This window comes from Melitaea cinxia, chromosome 3, assembly GCF_905220565.1.
Source record: "Melitaea cinxia chromosome 3, ilMelCinx1.1, whole genome shotgun sequence".
In the NCBI taxonomy this organism is placed as follows: Eukaryota; Metazoa; Arthropoda; class Insecta; order Lepidoptera; family Nymphalidae; genus Melitaea; species Melitaea cinxia.
Window position 1 is genome coordinate 14,961,783 of NC_059396.1, and position 21,397 is coordinate 14,983,179.

Consider the following 21,397-nt stretch of genomic DNA (forward strand, 5'->3'; position numbering starts at 1 on the left):
TCCAATTCTTTTCCTACGTGGAGAATGAGGCCTATGCCTCTGCCTACCCGAGTAGAAATTTTTTCGTCTTCCTTAGAAGGACCGGACCAGGCATGCCTGATCAGGACTAGATAAGGCATGTAACGCAGATGATTGGTCTGGACCTGATCAGGATGAGATGAGATTTCCTGATCTGGACCTGATCAGGAAATCTCATCTCATCCTGATCAGCGGGTTCGGTTCGGTCCTTTTAAAAAACACGAATGTATATTTTTGAAAAAATTGTTTAACAAAAAAAAAGCGAATTAATATAAATATGTATTAACATAATTATTATAATATTTATTTCCGTTTATTTTTTCCAATGTATTATTTATTTATGTTTTTACTTTAAATATTAATTATTTTTATTTATTTTTATGTTATTAATTAATTATTATTATTAATTAAATTTTATTTATTAACTTCTAATGATTAACTACTAACTACTATTTCCTATTACTTACGATTGCTCCACTGTGTAGAAATGGACTCCCTGCTAGATTGTCCTTATAACTGTATATATACTAAGTGCGCTTAAAAACATTAATAGCGCGATTCAGGCTCAGTTCGCGTCATTTCTTTCAGGCCATCCTGATCTGGACCGGACCAGGTCCTGATCCAGTATGCCTTACCATACTTGGTAAGATTTTACATCAGGCTAGCCTTGTCTGGACCGGACCTGGTCCTGATCCAGTATGCCTTACCATACTTGATTATATTTTACATCAGGCTATCCTTGTCTGGACCGGAGCAGGTCCTGATCCACTATGCCTTACCATACTTGATTATATTTTATATCAGGCTATCCTTGTCTGGACCGGACCTGGTCCTGATAGAGCTTGCCGGATCATGCATGCCTTATTCTATCCTGATCCGGTCCAGATACATGATCTGGTTGAGCCTGACCTTTTTTCTACTCGGGTAGCTGTGGGGTGATACAGGCTGAATGCAATATGTTAGAAAAATACAATCGAATTGAGAACCTCCTCCTTTTTTAGAAGTCGGTTAATAACTATTATTAGGAATTTTGTTTTATTTTTAATCTGCTCATAAAAGCCCATTGTTCAAAATGAGGTCAATTGAACGTTCTTTCCATTGCAGTTGGTACGCTTGTCGCTTCTTCATAATCAAACAGCTCTTTCTTTTATTTTTCAAGTGAATACTCAGTACTCTTTCTATAAAAGTAAGTTTGCTATACTGTATTAAGATGTATAGCCACACATATATGTTTGTGTCATCGACCGTTATAGTTTTGTTTATTTAAGCAACACGTTTATTATTTTATCTTATTTCGATTTAACCTGATGCCATGTCCGTAGCATAAATAATCGAAAACATTTTTGTACTATTTTTGAAACGTTGTATAGATTGATTGACATTTTTGACATTGAGGTTTTTCAATTCGACCTTATATATATATATAATTCTTATTTTGTTGGAAAGAAGATATTCCCGGTGTGGTACCATGATAAGGAAACCAGGATCTGATGAAGGGATCCCAGAGAAATCGAGGGAAGCTTTCAAAAATCTACATAACTTTTTACTGGGTATACCGATTTTAATGATTTTTTAATTTAATCGAAAGCCGATGTTTATCGTGTGGTCACATTTAAATTTCATCGAGATCTGATTACAACTTTTGGAGTAATCTTTGATAATGCGTATTTACTTGACTTTTTTTTCATCTACCTACGTTGTATTACTTGTCGATATAATTGAAGTCGGTTTTTTTTTCGTTTGCCTGCCAACACAATTATAAATGATGAAACTGGTAAAAGGATGAAGTTGTCTTTGTTTGAATTTTAACCAGATTCTTCATACCAATGTTACCTATCTACCTACCTACTAATATTATTTACTATTTCATAACACAATTTGAGTGTGAGTAATTTGTAACAAAACAGTGAACCTATGTCACGTTTGTAAATCGACATCTCATTGAATTTTTCTGTTTTAGTAACACATTATGTTTTATTTTGCTTTTAATGGAATGACGATAAAGTTTCTATCAAGTGAAAAAGGATTTCTATATGGTTATATTTTCGTATAATACAAATTACAATTTTCACTTTTTGAGTGCTCCATTAATATCGTTAAATGAAAAATAATAAGCCTTTTTTATAATTACACTTTAATGATTGAAAACAAAACTTACATAGAACATCACAATTATGCTTCGCAAACAATCTTGATGGTTGAGATTCAAGTATAAATATTAATTTTGACAAAAGGACTTTCTATAAAGCGAATAATTTATGATACACCAATAGGTTCATTTGTTTAACGAATACGAAACGTGCCTTTTATAATGAGAATTACACGATTACAATTCAAATGCAATATAAAATTTGAAAAAATACAATATATAATATTATTTATTCGAGTCATCGCTATCTATAACATACGTTGCAGGCAATCATGTGATACAAGCTTACGCATCATCTCTCAATATTTGAATACATTTCAATGATAAAATTTGTAGTAATTCTAATCTTACTCGATAATGTTACGCTAGGTGGGATATTGATCTTTACAAATAACGTTAATAATGAGATTCAAAATTTGATACTAAATATAAATCACATAACAATAATCGTTTTACAATTCTATGGACACGTGATTTTAATAATGACACTACGATGTATGAATGGTTACATTAATTTAGGGTTTACATAGTACATACATATAATAATTATAATAATGTGAGGGCAGATGCGCAGTTGTCACTACTGTAATAGGCGCGCACCGGTCCCACATTTGTCCATATAAAAATATTCATTCTTTTCACTTCACGATACACAGCTAAGCAACATAAAACTTACAGTTAATTTATCAGCTAATTGGTGTACGTTATTGATGCATCGCTCAACAGGAAGCTACTGTTCCATAAACTATTACTCTTATAATTAGGTAGACTTTTAAAGTAATGTAACTTTGGTAATAACAAAGTTATAGTTATGTTTAAATATTTCTCAATAATACATGTACGGAACTTAAGTGTATACTTGTTTCATTTTTTCACACTAACCTAAAACAACAAATAAATTAAATATCTACCGCTAAAAGTTTTAAAATACGAATGATATATTTTATTCTGTCTGATTTTATAATCTTGTCTTAAAATAACTTAAAATATTAAAATAGAAATCGACAGAGGTATTGTAGAGAGTGATTAAATACTATTTTCGTTCGGATTTTCAATGCGTCGTGATACAAAGTGTCGTGGGACGTATCTTTTAAAAATAGACCAACGAAAATAGATCAAAGGTTAATAAGATCTTTTCAGAACATTACAAGTAATTTGTCTAATGTAAGCAAGGTATGATATTAGTGACCCAAAAATGTAAACGTATATATATATTCATAAGGTACATTACATCTTTCCTCAAACAAAAAACTAGTTGATATATTTTCGTCATACCGTTAAATTATTTAAATCACTGTCTTGTATATATTACATTTTTTAAAATAACAATTCGCTTTATTTTTATAGCCATTTCTCTTTACAACTGAAAATGTATTTGTGGACTGGTAACAGTGCTATATTTTAGCTATTTTCCAACCGACATACCTGATCGATTCTCTTCCGCCGTAAAGATATTTGTTGTCGCTCTGCGACTTCCATACTCTTAACTATTTACAAAATCTATATACAATGAGATGTTAAAGGTCTTCAATTTTTACAATTGGAATGAAAAATTTAACAGGAATGTCTTGTAAACAAAACCTTTTTTTAATATATTATTTACATAAAGTACCGAGCTGGACTAACCTATTCTCGGATAAACAACGGCATAAAGCTTAGTTGCCGCATATACAACAATGTGAAGCAACTAACATGTCAATGATATAATCTTTTTTATTTACAAGGAAAGCTATATATGTGGCAAAGAAATTATAGCAAAAGAGTGAACATTGATACGAGTAATGTTAAAGAGACAATCCTATAGCTAGTGGCGCCGTTGGGATTACTACCGAGACCTCCGACCACAGACCTATTGATATCTTCCTTCACGGGTGGCGCTTTTACCATATCCTCGCCACTGTCTCCTGATATATCGTTGCTGTCCATAATCATACCGACATCGTTTCCTTCTATAGCTGGTGGCTGTGGCGCCGGCGCTTCAGTGGTAGTGGTAGTGGTAGTTGTGGTTGTAGTCGTGGTCGTCGTCGTTGTCGGTACAAGGGTGTTGTTCACAGTATAGTAAATTTCACCGTAGATAGCTTCCACTTCGACCGTATTCTCGTTTCGTTCACCCCTCATTTGCCTCGATCGCGCATTGTTGTTTTTGTAGAAGGTTACCAATTTAGCCGTGTACTGTACGTCGCGATCTGTGTTATTGCCTCTGAATGTTACATTGCAAGCAGTTCCTGGTTCGAGGTATTTTTCTATTTTATACAATTCTTTTCTTTCTTCGGAAAATGGATTAGCCCATTCTATTTGTTGTTCTAAAGTACCATCGCTCATCTCGATGGTCGTATTCAGCCCGATAGCGATTCCGTGTCCGTGGCCCCAAGACAAGGTGTAATTATATTTGTATTCAATTTCGGTCGTGACAGTGGCAGCGACATCGCCATCGTTTCTTAAAATTCGTTCCTCGTAAACTTGAGGATCGCTTTGTCGTTCGTGCTGAGTCTCTAAGTCCAACTCGACGTTTTCCAATTTATAACTCAGTGGTTCAATTTCTACTAGAATTTCCCCGCTGTTTTCTTCTAGTTCCTTATTTCTATCGTCGAAAGTGATCAATAATCCAACAGTACTTTCATAAATAATCCTTCCAATATTATGTGAAAATCCACTGTCAGCTTTAATTCGACCTATGAAAACAGAATCAACAGAAGAATCCACCACGATTGCACCGCTTGGTTTCGAAATAAATTTATTCCAAGAATTCCACATAATTAATGAGGCATTTTCGATATTTTCTAATACTTCAAATAGTTTATAGCTCTTACTCCCCGACACTGCACAGGAAGTGTAGTCCGGTCTGAGCTGTCCCAGTAACATATCACCTTCGTGACGAGTTCTGCACAGATATATGGGACCTGAAAATAATTGAAAAATCAGAAATTTGAAAAATAAACATTTATTGTTAGCTAATAAGGCTTTTTAAAACTTTTTTCTAACCTTGTTCCGAATCTGCTCCTGTGACATAATATTCCATCGATTCTTTCTTTAAGTTAGACCATTTAAGAGTGCTCGAGGTGATGACTTGTTTCAACCTCGCGTTAAAGAGACCAACACCTGCATCGGCCAGGGCGCCCACTGCCAGCGTGGCTGTCAGTAACACGACCCACCATCCGCTAGTACAACTTTTTGTCTTTTTCATGTTTGCACCTGTAATAAAATATGTATTTTAGTATATTTTAAACTTTCCATATATTAAGGCAAAACTTTGATGTAGTTTTATTTATCATTGAAGTATAGATTAAACACTGCGGATACCAGCTCTGTCTTTTTGGCATAAGGCCAAGGTGAACTTTGGTTCAATAGCTGTAACCTATTTTTCGGGTTAAAATTTGCAACCTTTAAAATATTTAATTGCCAATTTATTTATTTTTTGCTGCTCAGATATATCTAATACCTATACTTTCCTTTTTTATTAACTAAGAAGAAATTAAATATTCAAGGTAAATAATAATATTGCGTCGTGTTTGCCTTGAGTTCTATTAATGCATGTCTTGTATATAGATTTTTGAAATTAGTACACAAAGTTATGTCTCTATATTTGGTATTAACTTTACATAAATATAACTGTGAACATTTTCTTATATTTAAAATCGTATATAAAATCGAATAAACGTAAACTCGAAGTAGAAGGGTGAGCGGATGTAGGTTGAAGTAAACAAGCTTGTGGTACGATCGCATCAAAACTCAATTTTCCTGACAAAGTTACCAAAGCAATTTAGCTTTTACGCTGAGGAGTCACACCGTGCAAACTGTTAATATAACTTAGAGGAGACACGGTTATAAAACAACGAATATAATCGATGCGTTTACAACTAAAATTACGAAATACGAGTAATACGCGGAAAATATTACAGTTGGTATACATTCCTGCAGTCGATCGCATATTATTGGAGGGGTACACATAAATGTAAAGTGTTAATGGTTATTTAATTAGTTCTACGCGTATATATACTTAGTTATTAAGCACGAGTACAGCTAGAGACGCGTTACGCGTGGGGTGGACGGGAAGGCGCCAAGCGAATCGATCTAATGCGATCAATAAATATGCGTTTTTACGTATCTGGTATCTGAAGAATTTTATAATCAACAGTATATTTTATAGAAGTAAATGGCGTTCCCAAATATCGCTCGCTATCTACCCTATCGTACCGAATCTAACATAAATCAGGAGGGTAAGATTTAGATACACATAAATATTTCGAACTTAATAGAATGGACTTTCTTAGTCCGCAAAAACGTGTTATGTTTAACACACGTTGGAAATTATCTAAATTTGAAACCTGTTTAGAATAAAGCCTTTAATTTATTCTAAGTAATTCTGCGTTTCAGGGTTACTCGATGACGACCTCTATTTGAAAATTAAAATAATGAAGATTGACACAAATGGACCAGTTTATTTTAAATTCGACAAAACATACACTGTCATTGACATGTTTACGGCAAAAGCAACATATTTTTGTACAAAAATTAAAGCTGATTGAACCTACTAAATATGAAGTAAGTCGTAAATCTTAATTATTGATAATAGTAACGAATAACTCATAGTTAATACCGTAGTCGACGGATTTAATTCAATTAATAAGTTCAACTGAGGATTGACACGGTCCATTTGCTACGACACAAATCCTGACGCCCCGTTCACTTGTTATTAGATCGACTATTGATATATTGCTCATGATAACCATATGCGGTTCACAGTAATCTAAATTAGCTGCGTACAAATTAAACAAAGAGTAATTGCCGTAGGGTACGTTGGTATTTTATACTGCGTTGGAAGTATGCCATACAAAAGCCACGAACTCTCGACCGTACAACTTTATGGCATTACATATTCATATCGATTTTTAGACATGACGTAATGAGTCACTAAAAGTAAATAACAAAAATACTAAGTTGTTGATAAGTTGACTGACATCTGAATTTCTAGTAGTTAAGTTTGTACTTGAAAAGTTAAACGTTTTTCAATATTATAATCGTCCTACTTTAAAATAAAAAGTTTAATGAATAATCTTTTGTATACGTGTTACAAATTATTTGGTTTAGGATTAAAATAAAAGGTACATTATTATTTTAAATCATGCTTATTTTAGTCATATATTTCACTCGTCAATGTTGTTCAGAAAGAAAAGAGTAGTCTTGAGATTACTTAATACCATTGGTAAAACTGTCCTTTCGTTTTATCTAATGTAAGTTTGTAATAAAAATTACACTTATGCTAGAGTTTATCTTGACATTGAATTATAATTATATATGTATTGTGGTATTTAACGTGTAGGTGGACGTAATATGGACGTATACTTGTGATGTAGGAAATTAATTAAAATGATCTGGTCGATAGAATTCAGCCCGGCGCCATTGTTAACGGTAAGTCAGTATAAATGTTTTTTTTTTTTAAATACTATTATATAAATCATGTTAATTGTACCTGACATTTATATAATTGTGTTTGCTCGCAAACGAAAAAAAAAAACCGACTTCAATTACATCGACGAGTAATACAACTTAGACCGACGAAAAAATAGTCAAGTAACTACGCGTTATCAAAGATTACTCAAAAAGTAGTTATCAGATCTCAATAAAATTTATATGTGACCACATGACAAACATCAGCTTTCGATTAAATTAAAAATTATTAAAATCGTTATACCCAGTAAAAAGTTATTGCGGATTTTCAAGAGTTTCCCTCGATTTCTCTGGGATCCCATCATCAGATCCTGGTTACCAAACTAGGGATATTCCCTTTCCAACAAAAAAAGAATTATCAAAATCGGCACGTCAAGTAAAAACGCATTATTAGATATAACTCGAAAAGACCTAAACTTTCTATAACTTTCCTTATCATTGTACCAAACCAGGGATATCCCCTTTCCAACAAAAAAAGAATTATCAAAATCGGTACATCCAGTAAAAAGTTATGCGGTATAATACAACGTAGGTCGACGAAAAAAGCGTCAAGTAAAAACGCATTATTAGATATAACTCGAAAATTAGTAGTTCGATCTCAAATAAATTTAAATGGGACCAATTGACGACACACACCACCTTTCGATTAAAAAAATTGTCAAAATCGGTCCACCCGGTCAAAAGTTTTGATGTAACATACATTAAAAAAAATACAGTCGAATTGAGAACCTCCTCCTTTTTTGGAAGTCGATTAAAAAAGAGTTCAAAAAGGAGGGTGTTCTCAATTCGACTGTATTTTTTTTCCTGGCTGACCGATTTTTATTATTTTTTTATTATTCGAAAGCCGGTGAGTAATTTTTGCGTTAGCGCTAATATTGTACTATATATACTTCTCGATATAAATTAAAGTCAATTATTTGTTTAAGAATAAACACAATTATATATTTAAAAATATATATATATCGATCATAAATTCTTATTACGTTATTTTGAGGCCTCAAAATCGTCGGATTAGTAATTAATTTAATTCACTAGAATGATAATGACTAATCGAACTTAAGTAAGGATGAACTAAACGGTTTAGGTATAATTAATAATTAATAGATTGTCTTAATAAGACCGGACGTTACGCTTGTTTGTAAATGTTTCAAAAAAAATTCCATTCATTAACATCCCGGACGCAATGTGAATTATAAAGTTACATTAGGAAACACGGACATCAATAAGAGGAACATACTTATACGTAATTACTATTATTAATTTGATATAAATTCGTACTATGAGTACTTATTGTATAAATATAGAAAAAACTTAACCGGATATATTCATTCGTTGAACTGACAGACCAAAAGTAATTGATTTAACATCCTTGCCTAATAGTTTGTTTCTATCCTATTTAATCGTATAAAAAGTAATCATACTGGTGCTATAAATTTGATCACAACCTAAAGTAAAGGAAAAACTATTATTTCTACTTAGATTGCGTTAAAGATTTCATTTTTAACACAATTCTCTCCACCATGGTCCGTATGCTTGTGTAACACCCGACGACGTGACTAGGGGAAACACCACTTCCAATAAAACAAGGAAATCTCTTGTTTGAGTCCTCCTCACTTGTTACGAACAATTGCTCGATCTACAGACATACCTTTAGATACGCGTATAAGGAGACAATGAATCTATTACGAAGATTCTTGTGCACGTTTGAAGATAGAGGAGATTAGCAATGATTTAGGTATATTTCGTAAGTTTTGTACTGTAGGGATCTAATGAGATACAATTTAAAGTTATTGTCATGTTTCGTTGTTTGAAATTTTTCAATTCCTAATATTATTTCACACTCTCCATATATTTATCTATATTTTTTATTCATCCACTTTTTTCAAATCTCAAAAAATTTAAAGTGGACAGGTTTTTTTTATTACGTCATTTAGAAATTTCTGGGTGTAAAATATGGTTCAAAAACTAGCAAGGCAACATATCAAGTATATTTTATGAATAGAGATGTAATCCTAATATTCTCTTACATTGTTTTAGATTCGCGAATGAAATGCTAACGTCTGTGTCTCTGTCGTATATATTATAATGTTTTTAAGAAACATTTAAGTGTGTACTTTTGAATGGGGAAGTGAATTACTTCATAATAATGATTACTTTCATGAAGTAAGAACGGTAGCGCTTATTATTATTTATATACGAACTAGGATATATAAAAATAAAAGGTACGTCAAGTTTCGTTTCGCATTAATTTGTTCATATTGTGATGATATCATCGTGTTTACAATTCATATTAAACTCAATAATATCGCTCTCGTAGTAAACATTCGTACTATAGTACACCTACGTGGTCGACGGAGGCCGTTTAATTTTACGATTATTTAAATGTAATTACATAACTTCATAACGACTCACTCGCTGTTGTATTTCAATGTTTATTACAAGTTCTTGACATTGCAAACTATTACATTAAAACAAATATATAAAAATACAAATAGTTGTTTTGAAGACTCATGATAATATATTTATTTAAGTCAGTCGTTTAAACTTGAAGAATGTCATTTTATCGTAATAAGCATCTTTATGTAAAGTACTAGCCACGAAAGCTCTCAAAGAGCCACCGGTGTAATAATGACAGATGCCTATGATTTATGTATCACGAGTCGCTTGTCACTGTGATACTCCAGCTCCATAGTTGGAATTGTTTTATTGAGAACCATTTATCAAGAACGTTTAGCAAAGAGATAAATATTAAATTATTTATAAACTTATTTCGATTAAGATATGACGGAAACAATATTTATATTTTATTTGTACAAACATTTTTGTGAGAACTTAAAGATTGTTGTGACATTAATTTTATTTTGTAATAAATTATTCACAGTGGAAAAAATAATAGTATTTGTGGAGATTTGAAAAAGAAACAATTTTAAAACTCTTTATGCGTATGTAAATCCTCACGCGTATAAAAAAGACCCTTCACCAAAAGTGGTCTGCTTGCACACTAATAGCATTATTTGTGTTGTAGCAATCAATAACGTACAGGATTAGTGACGCCCGCTTAGTATAGAACGGGATTAGGTGCACCACATTGCTTTCATATCCGAATTTCTATAATCCGAAATTTCTTTTGTATAAAAATTTTGTATATGAGTTTTAAAACTCATCCATTTAATTTAATCATACAATAAGTTTATAGATAATTGAAAGCCTTACAAGTCTGCCCTTAGACTAATCGTCAACTGAATACCTAGAATGTAACTTATCTTTGTTTCTTGCAAAGAGAAAGAGCTCTAAGCTTGTACTCCTTTCGTCAGTTCTACAATCATTGAAGGTGGAACGAATATTAAACTAACTAAATTTAACGCGTAAGCATTTGCGACAATTAAGTGCTTGGTAAACATTTTCATCAATATTCTAAAAATGGCGTAACGTTTATCTAGTAGCAAATTATATTGGATTACATCGTTTTTTTTTTTTTTTTAAGTAATAGTAATTCGACATAATCGAAAAAATGTGAATGATGAATAATAATAACAACAATATATTGTTATTATTATACATTATTATTTTGCAAATATGAACTGATTGAATGTATTGATTGGTTACATAAGTAATAATGAAAAATCAAATTTGTCATATATAGCTACAATGATTACCTATGATGTTTTGATATTTTTTACTGATTCTTCCAGTACCATTATATTTAAATCTTTTTGTAATTCAGATATGTATGGAATAAATAAAGCTTTATTATCATTATTATAATTTGACATAATATTCAGTGTGGAACTGAATAAACAAAAAAAAAAAAAATTCTAAATCACGGCCAGACAATTATCACATACCTACGTACATATACCTATTTTATTTCCAATATTTACTTTAAGCGCAGAAGAGGCACTTGATTAATATTTAGCACTAAGATATGTGAACACTTGTGTCAATAACGAGCTAACATCGACAATACACGAATATTTTATTTTAGGAATCAATTTATTTTTAAGTATAATTTCTGACATCATGTCTTTCTCCTTTCTAAAACCGGTGAAATATTAGAGGATCGATCCGTCGAACTTTCACACAATTTGTCCAAGAACAATGAACACTGATTAGAAACTTCGTCGGTACTGTTAGGCAATTATGGTGCTAATGGTTTCATTATCAGATATACATACATCTCAATAGCTGATTAAATTAGTTCGGATTTCACTCTGACATACATTCCCTATAAGTACAATTGCTTTATTAACTTTCCAGAGTAATAGCAAACAGTTAATTTGTGACAACCTCGATTTATTCTTAATATTATCCACATTATCTGAAAAATATCGGTAGATTTAGTGCCGTTGTATTATGTTCTACTATATGTTTCAAACATCAAGCGTTATTTTACGTAATTATAGAAGGTGATTTTGAAATGCCCATTTACCATCCGTTGGTTTCACTTAAAGAGATGTCGACTGTTAATGTTATTTTAACTCGTGACAACTGACAATACACCTATAGCTATTCTGCCGGTCATCGGTATTTTTGCGGCAGTATAAATTGCTCTCCCGGGCGCCGCCGCGCTCTGGCTAACTGTCAATAAATCATACAGTATATTGTTCTCTTTATTATTGTTACAGTCTGCCATGGTAGCGTCGAAAACATTTACTGCAGATATTACATGTCCGTTTACGCATTTGAGCAATATTTACGAAGCAGAAAACTACAATATAACAATTTACATTCCGTTTTTTATATGAACTTATAAAGCTCACAAAATCACTTAAAATATTTATTAGAAAATATTTAAATGTGAATAATACTGCAAGTAACTAAAGAAAATATCGTTCACCATAAATATAGAATATAAAGGTTACGTTTCAGTTATCTGGCGCCAATATTCCCCGAGCCGGTGACGTCGTCGGTGCGTAGTGTTGCGGGTTGCTGCGCGTACGCACTGGCGCATGAACCAGCTGATAGCGTGGGAATAACAGTGCGCTAAGAGTCATTTCGTATCCAATAGAATGCTGTGCTTTATGCTCTAGTTGCAACATTTCGCAACGATGATGTTATTGTTATACATTCCTATAAGTTCCTTTTTTTTCAAATGAAGATAACTGGACGCAACTGTATTGTACTTACCCTCAAAAATTAGGTCATATTAATTGATTCTATTAAAGGGAATTTTATTGTAATTATTAGCGCGATACGATGTATATGACGTATGTTTACTCGACTAACTCTTACTCACACAAAACATGGATTACAAACGTGGATGGTTAGCACAGGGTTACCGCAACTGAGTCATTCATAATCGTCATACTCATAACACTCTAAAGCTCTTAAAACAATAGGATGCGGGTTTGCTTCTCGCTGTCGACGTAACTCGCGCTCTAGACGTAGGGTACTCGACAAGACAATTAAATGATCGCTCAATGTTAGCCAGTTTTGTCGCTTTCTAATCCAGACTATAATTATAAAAAAAAACAATCATATCGTAGATATTGTTATATAAAATTATGAATTTACACTTATCTGTTTCCTTGAGTAGCATAACCAGATAGATTGGATTTATCTATTAATGTTTCAGACTAATAGCTTGTAAGTAACCGTAAGTGTTGGAGACTGTCCGCTAGGCATCACGCAATGGTTTGCACGTGCCCTGAATAGCGATGTCAATATCCAATCCATTAATATAAGCGCCACTCACTCATTTAACTGCAGCTTATACATAAAGAAAGTTCGATAATGTTTACAACGATATTAATGTCTGATCTGAGTCGATACACATCTAGCAATATAATTCACTATCATTTGCAGTCGTGCTATCAACGACAATCAATGAGGCTCACGAAGCGTGACGGTGTTGGGAGATTTACAGGATAAAATAGTTCATATTCAAACGAATACATTTCCGTTTTGAAAGCGTGACTAAAATGTATATTGTACGAGTTTTTAATGAATTTAGGTTTATTATAGAGTCTGCGAATAGAATTGCCGTAAAGTGTCAACGACCGCAATTCAATACAGATAACTGGTGACGGCGCATTTAAAGGCAAAATTATATGATAAATCAGGCTCGATACTAATTACATTCAGGGATAATAAATCTTGTATCATTATATTCCAAAAGTCGGGTATCATTACATATGCTTATTTTGTTTGAGAAAATTATTTGTTGTATATTTTATTTTAATATTTGCTCTCATTGCGATCACTATTTTATTGCAGACAACTACCAATTAAGTACTTCAGGCAACGATCGAAATGTAAATTATTACGACGTAAGAATTATTTAAGGAAAGTTTAATAAACAAAGTATTTTATTAGACATTATATATCTGTTAGTTTAACAAAAAAATGATAAGGTTGTTGATCTTTACTCCCGCAAAGAACGTTTGTAAGTCAATAATAAAATGTACAATAACCAATTACATTATGAGTAATAAATTGAAACAAAACAAAAAAATTAAATGGACCTACAGTTCAGTCATAATCTTTATTGCTATAACCCGTGTGTGTAAGCACAAAAAAGGTGACGCAGTTTAAATTACATAATAAAAATGCAAGTAAGGCGGATGCCGGAATGAAGGATGACAATCTGGCTCCCCACGATTTGCGACAACGAGCTGCAAGGTCGTCTGATTGTCGATAATAGTAGCACTTATGATACCGTCATACTGACGACAGCCGACACTTTGGCCCAGTTATATAACACTATTTATTAAATATTTTTCTACATTATCACCTTGCCGCGATAAATTAGTCCTGGCAATGAGCAATTGTGTTGTTTTTTCCATTTCAACAATGTTCTGTAAGCTTCAAATATGTTGCGTAATAGTTGAACTCCTCTGTAAAAAGTAAGATTAAATTCAGAATTGTCAATGGAAAGGCCCACAAGTATCTCATAGTTTGATGATCATAGGTTCAGTAGGCAAACTTGTATTTAACGCAAGTTTTTTATACGACATAAAAATTCTGACTACAATCCAATTTTAGCAGTTCTTTTTATCTGCGACACTAGTATAATACGCATAAGTGCATTCATCAAAAACTGACTTGTTTATTTCATCCTGTCTCTTAGCAGGATAACAGTGGGCACACGCTCCAGAAACAGTTGTGAAACGGACTATTTTTAGAGCAATGATGACATCACTGAAGAATTCAATTCTACTTATCAATTTGAAGTTTTTTTGCATGCCGTGACATTATTTGAAGCGCAAATTTCGTATTGATTATCTTTTGTTTAAAATTCAGCGTTTTAGTTCTAAAACATAAATTGAATTCCAATTCGAACTCTTGGTTTATTGTTGTAATATTGGTATAGCTTAATATTTTGTATCTATATAAGAATCTTAAATCTGCTTTGCAAAGAACGGTAGATACCGTTCTTCAAGCAGTTACTGCATTATAAGATGTACTTTAACAACATTCAATTAAGCTAATTAAGTCATACTGTAGTCTTGTCTATTTTAAACCTAGCAGATATATATGCCAATTAAGATAAACCTTTCTTTTTATATCAATTAAGTCATATTACATCCGTATAAACGAAAGCTGACGACGTACTCGTAATATTCTATTAAAATTGCGTTTGTGGTTAACCCTATGTAATGGAATGAAAACTGCCTCTGGTTACCGCAATTAATTAAGCAGATCAACTATAACCGTACTTTCTGAATATTCCTTCATACCATTTCAATTCTTTTTGTTCTCTTAGAAGTCTATACAAACAATGTTTACGTGACATTTATTGTCGCCAATTGAATCTAATTTAGGACACGAAATGGTTACAGATTTATCAAATGACTTTAAATATTTTTCTATTAAGTAGTTCGAAATTGCACACGGTTTCGCATAATAAAATGTGGTTGAAACGTTATTATTATTATTATAAATGCGTCACATTGCAGCACCGTGTGTGATAATGCAGTCGTTATGCAGCGGTGGTTTAGCCTTCGCCACGGCAACGGACCCATTGTGACTTATTACAATGAACACTTAGAAACCAGATACCAGCGTCTTTGTATACCTATACCGTCTTAACTTCTCGAACTTAATAAGTGTTCTCTGAGCTGTTCGTGGACTGAAGTGCAGTTATAATACTTCGTTTCTTTACCATTAAAGTGACGATTAACGTCACTTAACTAGAAATCAATTTTTAAAAAAAGCATAGTTATTCTGATGATAAACCTTTATAAATGTATAAATAAGATTTATTTTATAGTGAATTACTGCGTTCTCAGTCAGGTCAGTCTCGATTATGTTGATGTTATTAGGTCGCATTTCAATTATTACAGAAGCGCGCCGACGTAGACGCCGTTCTCCAATTCTTTTTCGTTTCCAAAGTAAATTGATGATAAGGTTAATGAATTTTATAAGTAACGTTAGTGCTTGCTGTTTCGGATATCGTTTGTTACTTCATAACAAAGTTCAACACGGATAAAAAGTAACACAAAATAAATATACCTATACATTCAAAGAGTAAATTTTCCGAACTTACTCGTATGTTATCGAAACATTGCCGCTCACATTACGGTCCTGCAAAATCGTTCAATTAACCACAAAAGCGCACATGGACGTAGGGATTTCCAATAGGGGAATCCGATCAAAATACACCACACACTGACAGGGTTAAAATAATTCAAAGGACACAATGTATTTGTAGTTCAGGCGAACCACAAAACGATTACATCGTTCAGCCAAAACTAGTGATATATTCAGATGATATTACTATTTATAAACACGGTCGATTTCACAAACCAAGAAGGTTTTGAGACAGCCATATTTACATAACAAGGTATTATTTCAAAATATTGTTTTAAATATATTTTAGAGGATAATTAACGCAACTCCAATTTACGTCTAGTATCGTCGTATTATTAATTCAGTAGTTTGTGATAATGTATTAGATCATACATTATAACTATGTAAAGAGCATAATCACGTGAAAAGTATAAATACACCTTCCCGCTAGAGACTTATTTTAGGAATAAATTTTGTACATGGAATATTCGAAATGAAATACGAAAACATAACGTACGTCATGACGTCAGACTAAGATAAGTCTCGACCGCCTCCACCCTTCGAATCCCAAATTGCCCAAAGTAATCTGCCGGCCCTTTGTCCTATGGAGTTATTATTTCGGGTCACTGATTTGAAAAGCTTGTCGATATATATTATACCGACAATTTTAATTTGTCATACTCTTAACGAAACTCGCGTTTCTTTTTTTAAATATTTTTTTTAAATCGAAGATAATAAAGAAAGAATGATCCTTTTTAAATAATTTCGAATAGAAACCGTAAATAATAGGTATTTTACTATTATACTTATATTAAATAATAGATTCTTAAATATCTGTTGGATAAAATAAATTATTAATTCTGATCTGAGGATATATTATGTAATATGTATATAGAAAATGTTATGTGTCGATACGGTTCGAAAGGACGAGGGATGTAAACGACGTAGTTTCTTCAGTTGCCATGGTAACGCCCCGCACGTGGCTGTTTGTTTTATGTGCAGTAGCTACGAATTAGTAAGACGTTTAGGGCTAATTTCCACTCTAAGTCAGCTACGACTCAGCTTAAATATATGAGATTATCTTAGAAAACATATCTGCTTTTAGACACTACTTTTTAATCGACTACCAAAAAAAGAGATATTTTAGTGTATGTTACTTCAGAACTTTTGACTGGGTGGACCGATTTTAATAAAAGAAATTTGATCAAATGGTGGTGCGGTTCATGTGATGCCGTGTTAATTTAAGACCGAACAAGTACTTTTCGAGTTATATATAAAAATGAGTATTTACATGACTATTTTTTCGTCGACCTACGTTGTATTATACGCATATCTTTTCACTGGGTGTATCGATTTTGATGATTCTTGTTTTATTCGAAAGCTGATACTTGTCTTGTAGTCTCATTTAAATTTCATTGAGATGATCACTACTTTTTGAGTACTTTGATAACGCGTAGTTACTTGACTTTTTTTCGTCTATTTACGTTGTATTACTTGTCGATGTTATTGAAGTCGTTTTTTTTTTTTCGTTTGCGAGCAAACACTTTTAATAATTATTATTTTCTTTGGTTTTATTACATCCCCTTAACAATTTCTTTAATACGTAGTCTATTTCATTGAGAGAGTACCTCTCGTTACGAGCACGTGATTGTGCGATCACTCCCTAGTTTTAATTGCATTTTATTTATTTAAAATCTCGGTACCCTCCAACACTACCAGTCCGAAGGGTCGCTTTACTTGCTCATTAGTTTATACTTGTGTCTCGGATGAATTCAATTACAAATTTTATAACACATTTTTTTAGAAATATTTCAAGATTAGAATCAGTTACTGCATGATTTTGAGGATCTTTTGGGTTTTTCCTTTTGACCTATAATTTGTATGTTCTGAACTTAATGTATGATAATTTATGGCGACGTCGTTCCCTTCTCTCTGTAGGAATTTATGTCAAGAGCAAACTTTAGCTTTCGCTGATGTCATACCTGCTGGGTAATAAAAACAACCCCTCCTTGGTCCTATAATCGATATCGAGTAACATTACGTATTTATTGCGAACTGAGTCCTGGAATCATTGGGGAAAATGTAAATTTGCAACTTTTCTCAAGCCGGCCTCATTTAATGAATTTTAATTTAGTCTTGACATCTCGATCAAGCCAATTTGGTAGGTCTAGAGGAGTTACATCAATTAACATTTAATGACGTTATTGATATAAAATAATTACCAGTAAGATTTTTCACCAAACTTTCACTGTTAATAATAAAAAATTATGATGAACTTTTAATGATAAATACATGTATTATAAAAACAAAGCATGCTTTCTTTGCTTAAAAATCAATAATCTATGTGCATAATATTTTACTCCTGTTAAGTAAGAGTACCTGGGTGGCCGAGCTTAGCTCGATATTTTTAGTAAATCGTGAGTTTTGGAAATCATATTTAAATACGAATATTTTTCGATTTTACCGACATAATAATAAAAAATATGAACTGGTTATTTAAATAAAAAATAACGAATGCAATTAGAAAAAAAAGAAAAATAATAATTGTCTAAATAATGTTGTGTTGTCTTTTCGGTCGACCGCGACCGGGCGATTTCCCACATGAGCTATTACAACTTTATTGACAAGTGCGAAATTTACCTTCGTATTCTATCGATATTGTAGCCATTTTTCCATTGCCTAAAAACAGAGATAAAACGACATTTTCTAAAAATGAATCCTAGCTAGATTTATTTATCTCCCCCGAAATCCCCTACATACTAAATTTCATGAAAATCGTTGGAGCCGTTTCCGAGATTCAGATTAGTGTATATGAAATCATCACTTTTTCTATTCAGTAGCTGCTTAGGCTTTCAAACTTACTTAATCAGTCAGAAATTTTGTTGGGGTCATATTAAAACATGGCGGCTCAGTAATAAAAGCTGTAACTTACTTTAATATACTGGCAATAACTTTAGAGCGCCGAGGCAGCTTTGGTATAATACTAAACCCTTTCAAAGTCGGCATTAATTACTGTCGCCTAACTTAACGCAAACAGACTGCTCTAATAAACACCGCAATATCTCACTAATTAACTTCCTAACTCCGGTGAAGTTAGCGTCAACAAGCTGATGCTGACAGACACGAATTCGTTTATTAAAATCATAACATTCGAACTTGAATGCCATTGCAATTAACTAGTTCTGACGATAAATGTACAAGTAAAAGAACAGTCTCAAAGAACCGTAGTATGTATTATATTGAAAGTTACTTAAATGCATATATAACGTTCTAGACTAAGACATAAGAAAGTATTTGATATTTTGTAAGTTTTTAGGTAAAATAATCATTGAATATAATTCTGAATTGAGTAGTGCAATCTTTATTACAATACAAATTTCGAAATGTAGTGCAACACATCTGAACACTTTAAACAATAGGATGTTGAGTATTTTATGTAATTTATACAATGGTGAGACTCATCGCCCAATGCAACTGTCACGTAATTTTATTATAATTTGAAAAAACATTTATATATGTAACTCGTGACTCACTCCTACACCAGCAAAGGGTTTTATAGACTATGATCTCCAGTTTTAATGACGTCACTTGCTTTACAATGAGTCAAAGTCACTGGGATGAATGAATCAATAAGATTACGAGCAATCATATAGTATTCGGAGTTGTTAAATTACTCAAACTCAATTGGAAATTTGTAACGTAGGTAGGTAATGTAGGTAGGTATATTGTAATGCTTTATTTGGTGGTTGGAAGGTACTTAGTTTGGAGTGCGTTGCAAAAATACGGTAAGAACAATTTAACGATAACGGCTTCGAGTCGTGAGGGCGGGTCGATGAACGCGGTTCGATGTGATGAGTCATCGGTCACCATCGCATCTTCAATTCTCAATACTCGCGAATCTTGTCTGGAAAGGGATAGGGAGGGAAGGGATAGGAATAAACTGATGAAATTCAACTGAACGAACATCTATCATATCTGCGTCGCGAAAATAAAGAAACAAAAACGGTAACATCTGCATCGTTGAGGTTTGTCATTATCCGAAATACTCTAAACTAGTTCTTTAGACTCTCAACTTGATCTTTGAAAAGATTATTTTTAAGTGCTTAAAACTGTTATTAGTCAACAGCTTTAATAAAAAAACAATACGAGTATGTATACACATTAGGTAATTAAAAAAAACACTTGAGCGTTTTATGCACACTAAAATATTATGAGACAATTAATTGTAACATTGTGTAAGGAAAAATCTTTTACAGTCGTTTAAAAAAAATTGAAATAAATTTTAAATCATACAGGAAACATTGGGGTACAAACATTTGGGTAGTAACTATCCTTAAAAACTAGACTTTGCTTATACTAATTATTTATTAAAAAAATGAAGTGAATAAAATCACAAAGATCTTTACCTAAACTTAATTCAAACTTTTTATTTTGAAGTTTAATACCCCTTTTTTTCCAATTAGTTTGTAGTTTGTACTCATTACATCCCACAACACGTCATGTAAGATTATAAAGTCGGGGAAAAATAATTTAATCAATCATTTTGGAGCGTAAAATAACTTTAGTTGTAACGAGCTGAGTGTTACTTATTTCAATTTATAATTACTAGTTCCAAGGTCGACAGTATCTATGCGAATATTTAAACAAATTAAATGGCAGTTTTTTTTTTTACGTTTTACCTTCTAAAGTAACTACATCCATTAAATTTCAATTAAGCTGATTGAAATTGAAATGGCTTAGATTTTATGGTAACTATACGAATATGTAACGTTTTTATAGACGAGTATACTGCCTTAAAAGTAAATGATAGGGTAAAGTTTGTAAAAACATGTAACATCATATGATTATGTTACTGTGATCCTTGTACGAGATAATCACGTAGGTACTTACATAATAAGAAATGGTTGACCGGTGAAGCATGGGCTAACGGGAGTCACACTCGAAGTGCATTCGTTATATGATATGCCGAAATAATATTGTCTATGTTTGTAATTTCATATTTTGTCTCAAGATTTCCTTACAACCGTTCTATCGAAATGCTTTTGCAACTATTTTGTTATCTCTGTTCTTATTCAAGGATTAGTTTTACTACTTGTTGTGCAATAACAGTCAAAATTGTTTAAAAATATTAGCGTTGTACAACAGCAATATAGCAATAAAGAGGCTGAGTTTATCGTGACGAACGTGAGTAGCATAGTGCTTCTTGAACTTCGAGTGTTCATTTTACGATCATTGGAATCCAAAAATAAATGATTACTTCTTTAATCTTTT

The 21,397-nt window shown here is 32.4% G+C and overlaps 2 protein-coding genes across 2 annotated transcripts in view; one reads left to right on the forward strand and one right to left on the reverse strand.

The window, feature by feature from the left end:
- LOC123669572 (mitoguardin) overlaps positions 1-21,397 on the forward strand; it is a 66,876-nt gene that overhangs the window by 17,596 nt on the left and 27,883 nt on the right. The gene's annotated exons all lie outside the window — the stretch shown is intronic.
- The window catches only part of LOC123669573 (protein unzipped), a 28,707-nt gene continuing 9,360 nt past the window's right edge, over positions 2,051-21,397 (reverse strand). Inside the window, exons 2-3 of the mRNA XM_045603174.1 lie at positions 5,150-5,359; positions 2,051-5,067 (exon numbers count right to left, since the gene is read on the reverse strand). Coding sequence (XP_045459130.1) covers positions 3,917-5,067; positions 5,150-5,351 — 1,353 coding nt within the window. The 5' untranslated portion in view covers positions 5,352-5,359 and the 3' untranslated portion in view covers positions 2,051-3,916. The remainder of the gene's footprint in view (positions 5,068-5,149; positions 5,360-21,397) is intronic.